Source organism: Trypanosoma rangeli (assembly GCF_003719475.1).
Source record: "Trypanosoma rangeli strain AM80 chromosome Unknown Tra_15.4_contig_00337, whole genome shotgun sequence".
Taxonomy (NCBI): Eukaryota; Euglenozoa; class Kinetoplastea; order Trypanosomatida; family Trypanosomatidae; genus Trypanosoma; species Trypanosoma rangeli.
Genome location: NW_021706079.1, coordinates 10,510 through 16,343, shown reverse-complemented (window position 1 = coordinate 16,343; position 5,834 = coordinate 10,510). Strand labels below are relative to the sequence as shown.

The following is a 5,834-nucleotide window of genomic DNA, read 5'->3' as shown; positions in this document are numbered from 1 at the left end:
AAAGCGAGGGTCGCCGTAGCGGCGAAATTGGCGGATGGGCCTCCCTGTCTTGGGGTGCACGTAGTGGTACGCGCGGAGAATCGCACCGCGTTGAAAGAGGGACATATTGTTGCCGGCTTCTCCTACCGCGAAGCCCCCTACCCTCCTTATGGGCAGCGTGGTGCGAGGGTGAGGGCGCGGGCAACACGGCAGAAAAACAACCAAGAAGCCAAATTCAACGGGAGGAGCAGATGACAGTCAAAAAGATGAACATCAGGGACAGACAAAGCAAAAAGGACATATATATATATATATATTGTCCATGACTCTGCGTTTGTGAGCACACATATTTATCGATATACGTGTAAGCATGCATGTGTGCACCACAACGCGCAAAACGGGAAGGCAGCTCACACCTGTCCTCCCTTCCCTGCTTATTACCAACACTGTGAAGAATCGGCAATCGTACCCACAACAACAACAAAAAAAAAAGAGGAGGGGGGAATAAAAACAACAACACCAACAACGCATAACTACCTCTATCGAATAAATGTTGAGAGTAAGGCGCGTTTGACACCACCACCCAGACGCGTAATAGATGACACCATGCATTCCCGCATTGCCCTTGCCCTTGGCACAGTCCTTCTTATCATGGGGAATGCATTGCGCCGCGTCCCTCGCATGGGACCCATCGCAGGCTCTCCACTCGACGAAGCAGCCGCAGCTGACGGGACAACGGATACGCCTACGGAAGCGGGCGCATCTGCAGTGGTTGTCAGTCGGCTGTAACCACGCAAGTGTTGGCTTGCCCAGGGGGTGGACCAAGCTACCCACTCCGGCGTCAGCGTCATGAAGCCGCGACTGAGGTCGCGCAAAACGCTTTCAGTTAAGTCTCGACCACGCGCCGCCGGATTCTTGTTGCCCTGTGCGTCACCCGGTGACTCCTCGGCGTCTCGCCTGGCGAAACAGCGCACTCCCAACTCCCGTCGTGGCACCACGTGGCCACGATGGATTTTGTACCCTAGGCGGTGGATGAGTTGATGCCAGTTCCACACCTTTCGTGTGAGTTGGTACTCCAACGCCGCCTTTTCGAGAAAAATCTTCTCCAGCTGCTTCTCAGGGACGCCCGCCAACCTCGGCGTGGACGCCGAAGCCAGTTGCGACAATGACGGGGTTAACGCGTCAGTGGCCGTCCCACAAATGGCACCGTCACCCGTAAGCTCGTCACTCGCGCCATGACTACTGGACAAACGCTTAGCCTCCGCAATGGCCTGTGTTGTTAGTGCCATAAGCCTAAACAGTGCCCGCATCGGCAGCTTGGACGACGGCGGCCCTGCAGAGTCTGCGGATTCCGCCCTATCTGTTGAGGCAAAGACGCAGGACTCCTTCTCCCCATCCTTTAAAAGCGACAACAGTCCACGGTAGAGCTCCGTACGCACGCGCAACGACTTTGTGATACCAATGTGGCGGCCCAGATTCAGGTTTTCCTCATACGGGTCCTCAATGCACAGCTCGTAGCGCGTGGGGTGTCGCTTGGAAGGAGCGCTGCCACCACCACTCACCCCGCAATTGATGCTATTGGCACCACCACCGCCACCGCCTCCACCCAGTGAAGAGGACATGGGTGGCACGACATCCTCCACATGCCACCCGAGCATCTTTTTCGTCGTGATGCCGGGGCGATTAAGTGAGATGACGTGGTGTTCCCAGTCAAATTCAAACGAATAAAAGTGGAAAAAACCCACCAACATGTTACCGGCGTTTTCATATAAGATGCTTAGTTCCTCTGGTGTGAGTGCGGGGTTTAGCATGGGGGTGTACTTGGGATCAACATTTGTATCATTCACCAACGAGGCTGAAATATCAAGCGGGTCCACGTAGGGGACATACTTTTTCTGGATGAGGTAATAAATCCACATGATGTTGACTGCGTAGCTTGTAAAGTACCCGTTGACGGAGTTGTTGACCCCGCTAGTTTTGCTCCAGTCCTTCAGCACCACGGCCCCGGGGCGGGCGCACGGGTGGCTCATCAGGTACTGACGCAGCAGGTTGGAGTTACGAATACCAAACGCGCGAAAGCTGAGGTCAAAGTCAACGTTGTACAGCTCCGGCCGGCATTCGTCGTGCACCGGCTGCACTTTTGCACGTAGGGCGGGTGTCACAAAGGCGGGTGAGCACATCGCCGCTCGAATTGCCGTTGTTGTGCTGTCCAGTGTCATGGACATCACATCCCCCGTGCGATTCCACCATACCTGCTGCACATTTGCGTATCCCACGGCATCCCGCACGCTTCCCTCCAGCATCACCCGATCATCCCTTGAGGCGGGTGCGTTCAACACAAACCGCACACTCCGAGCCACAACATCTTCGGCGTCCTTGCGTGCCACGGTAAGGATGGGTGACGATGCATGGTGCTTGATGATCGGTACCCGCGCGTGACTAATGGGCTCAAGGTTAACAAACGAAAACCCCGCGCGTCGCAGAAGCTCCGTGATGGAGCGCACAGCATTCTTCTCAAGCGGCGGCCAGTTGCCGGCGTCTAAGGCCTCCACATCCACCACGGCAAAGTCAATGTCCGCCATGCCGTCCCACACACCCATCGCGACGGAGCTGCCAAAGATGAAGACACGCGCTTTCTCGTGCCAGCGACGCACGACTGTTTCCAACTGCGCACGGGCTCGGTGAGCCTCCTGCATTTTTGCTTCCCCCGCATCACGTTGGGCGGCAATCATAAAAACCTTTTTGCCCCACAAAGCAATGACGTCACGGCGTGCCTTGAGAGCCCGCGTCCAGACCTTACTTACCTTCTCAGCAAGGCGTCGCAGGCGCGCGTGGTCAGGCACAAGCTCTGCGTGCCGCTCCTCCGCGTGGGAGAGCAGGGCAGCGTGTGTGGTGAAGACGGCACGCGGGCAAGCGTCGCAGGAATACAACCGCGGACCACTACCCCCTGTCACTGTGGCGTCCTCGCTATCCTCCTCCCCCTCTTCATCTTCTTCTTCATCCTCATCCTCTTCTTCGCCGTCACCCACAGCAATGTTATCCTTATTATCCTTATTGGTGGCAGTATTAGGACTATCTTCCGTGTGAAGTCCCCTTGACGCGATATGACTACACGCAACTTCCGCAGGGTCCCTCACTGCGATTCTCTCGGTACTCCCCTCTTTTTGCCCTCTCCCAAACCGGCGCGCTGGGGAGGCAGCCACACCTGTGACACAATCTGCTGTGTGAATATCTTTCATCCCCTTTTGCCTTCCTTCCCCCTCCGTTCCAGCTTCCTCCTGCACGTTATCTGGGATAATGCCATCATCTTCATCTTCATCATAAGCGGCAGCGGCAGCACTACTCCGCACTGAGTTCTTGTGTAAATGGCTATTCACCTGCTGCTGCTGCTTCATGTCATCACTCTCTCCGTCGACCTGGTCATTCTCCTCACGAGGGTCGTGCTGGAGCAGACGACGGTACTTGCTGACCATGATTCGTTTGCCCTCACCCCTCCCACTACTTTCGTCACGCTTCACCGCTGGACTTCCCCCCTGCGTACGCGTTTGCACACTTCACCAGAGGCACCCCACGCACAGAGAGGGGCGCGGATGGGGGTGCGCGCAAAGTGACGGAAGCGGCGGTGACACCATAACCATAACGAGAAAGGAAGGAAAGAGAGACATGCATTGGCGAGGGACTTTACAGACATACTGGACGTCAGCATGTACGCACCCACACGTGCAGAGAGAGAGAGAGAGAGAAAGCCAGCAACCGGCTGTGCCGCAGTACGCGCGAAGCAGAAGGTAAAATACAAAACAAAGCAAAAAGGAAGAGAACAAACACGCGCACACAATCAGGAAGGTGGAGATGACGTGTGCGTTCAACGTTCGCCAGAGGCAGAAGGGGTTAGGCGGAGAACAAAGACGACTTTCCGTTTAAAAGCGCCAGAAAGGCGGGGGCACAAAGCGGAAAAAAGAGCAACAACAACAACAAACAAAAAACAACAACACACAGACAACAAGGGAGAAAAGATAACGGCTGGCCCATGTGTCGTGCTCAGCCGCTCTCTTTCCTTCTTTTCCTGCTCCACTTCGCAGATGCGCCCTCACACACCCCACCGTTGACGCTGCCCTAGTGCACCCCCGCCCTTCTCAACGGCCGCACGTGTTCTTTGGAAATGGAAGGTAGATAAATCAAAGAAGCCCCAATTCCCCACTCCCTCTCCCTTCCTCTCTTGCTTGCTTACTTACTTCACCCAACCCCAGACAAATTTCTCTCCCCTTCGCTATTCCTCCCACACGTCGGTTCTCGCCGTCGTTGTTGTTGTTGTTGTTGCCGTGACCGCAGCTCAAATAAAACGGCGCAGCTCAACAACGACCATCCCAACGCACGTCACCAAAAGCCGCGCTCGAAGGCCCGCCCACAACCCGCGATAGCCCTCCTCTGCCACAATCGTGCGGGCGCAGTCCACCATGTTCCTGTACCTCCCCTTCCCCGAGGACGCGGTGAGCTGCATGCGGCGACTGATGACTTCAAATGGCTGCGTGATGCATCCGGCGACAATAGCCAAGGAGCGCGCGACGGCGTACGGGTACTTTTCCTGCAGCATCACCGGAAGAAACTGCAGTCCGTAATAATACGTGCCTCGGTACATAAACACGGCCATCGCATCCAGCCCAAGACCGTAGTAGAATCCACGAAACCCGCATCGTTTGCGGATACTCGCTGCCGTCTCAGTCGCGGAGTCGTACTTGTACGACTCCTCTGTAGCCTCTTCATGCTCCTCCACACCATTTCCTTCCTTGGCATTCTTATTCGCCTTCCCGGCGTCGGCGTCGGCGTGGGGTGCGACGATGTCTCCCACGTAGTTAGTCACAATGGTGTTGTGAAGCCCAGTCACCGGTGTGGCCAGCAAAACAGCAGTCGAGGTGGAAGTAAGCGAGAGGACGACGTAGACCCACACTGGCATGTTTTGCACGGCATCAACAGGCAGCATCGCCTCCACCGCTGCTGAGACCAGCGAAGAGCTCATCTCCTCCATCATCGCGGACGGCACGGCGAGAACGGCGTCCGTCAGGAACCCACGGAAAAAGGACCTGAGACCCTCCTTTGCGTAGACGCGCCGCACGCAGCCAATGATGCCGCCAAACCCGGTGGGCGGCAACCGACCCTCACGTACCAACTCCCCTTCCACAGCCGCTAGGACGGTGACGCGGTACGACGGTGCCATGACAGCACGCTGCAAAACGACCCCAAAGATAGATGCTGCCATGTCGATCATCACATCGCCTGAGGACAGCGCATAACCATGGGGTTGACTCTCTTCCATCTTTTTTCTTTTATTTTTCTTCCCTTTCTCCCTCTCTCACTGACCGTCCGTTAGCTTCTGTGAGCCGAAACACGACGACAACAGCGAGTACAATAAGAGCAGAGGAGGCAGAAGTGTGCCAAACCCAAACAAGAAAAATGCAACAAAAATAGTAAGAGGGAGAAGAAGGACGATGACGACAAAATAATAATAATACATCGTGCGCTACACAATTGCACCCCCTCCAAGAAGGTGTTCGTTTTGTTAATAATAACTATTCAAAGCATCTCGTTTTCCGCTTCACATCCACCCCCTCCTCCCCCCACCTCATCTTGGTGGAGTGGGCTGCGATGGGGCTGAGGGGAGTGTACCTAAGAGCGGCCAAAGGTCTGAATGCTCATGGCAGAGGAAACCAACGTGTGTATGCATTGGGGGTGGGGGGAAAAAAAAAACACACACACACAAAACAAAATCATCTGACAGAGATGCTCAGTAACTGTGTGGTCTTCTCAGACCGCGTACTCACTGAGGACATCCTGTTCTCTTCCCCCCCCCCCCCTCCTCC

General features: G+C 55.5%; 2 protein-coding genes and 1 pseudogene across 2 annotated transcripts, besides 4 other annotated features; all 3 read right to left on the bottom strand.

Moving 5' to 3' along the window:
- Positions 1 to 309, bottom strand: TraAM80_07737 (50S ribosomal protein L16; annotated as a pseudogene).
- Positions 310 to 450: 141 nt separating this feature from the next.
- Positions 451 to 506: a microsatellite.
- Positions 507 to 518: 12 nt separating this feature from the next.
- On the bottom strand, positions 519 to 3,452 carry TraAM80_07736 (RET1 protein; the record flags this gene model as incomplete). Its single annotated transcript, XM_029384517.1, has 1 exon — positions 519 to 3,452. The coding sequence occupies one exon, from the start codon at positions 3,450 to 3,452 to the stop codon at positions 519 to 521; it is 2,934 nt and encodes a 977-aa protein (XP_029235669.1).
- A 251-nt stretch (positions 3,453 to 3,703) lies between these two features.
- Positions 3,704 to 3,725: a microsatellite.
- Positions 3,726 to 3,931: 206 nt separating this feature from the next.
- Positions 3,932 to 3,982: a microsatellite.
- Positions 3,983 to 4,274: 292 nt separating this feature from the next.
- Positions 4,275 to 4,296: a microsatellite.
- A 13-nt stretch (positions 4,297 to 4,309) lies between these two features.
- On the bottom strand, positions 4,310 to 5,290 carry TraAM80_07735 (ADP/ATP mitochondrial carrier protein; the record flags this gene model as incomplete). The annotated part of the gene is made up of 1 exon (XM_029384516.1): positions 4,310 to 5,290. One exon carries the CDS (start codon positions 5,288 to 5,290, stop codon positions 4,310 to 4,312), a length of 981 nt encoding a protein of 326 aa, XP_029235668.1.
- Positions 5,291 to 5,834: the final 544 nt, after the last annotated feature.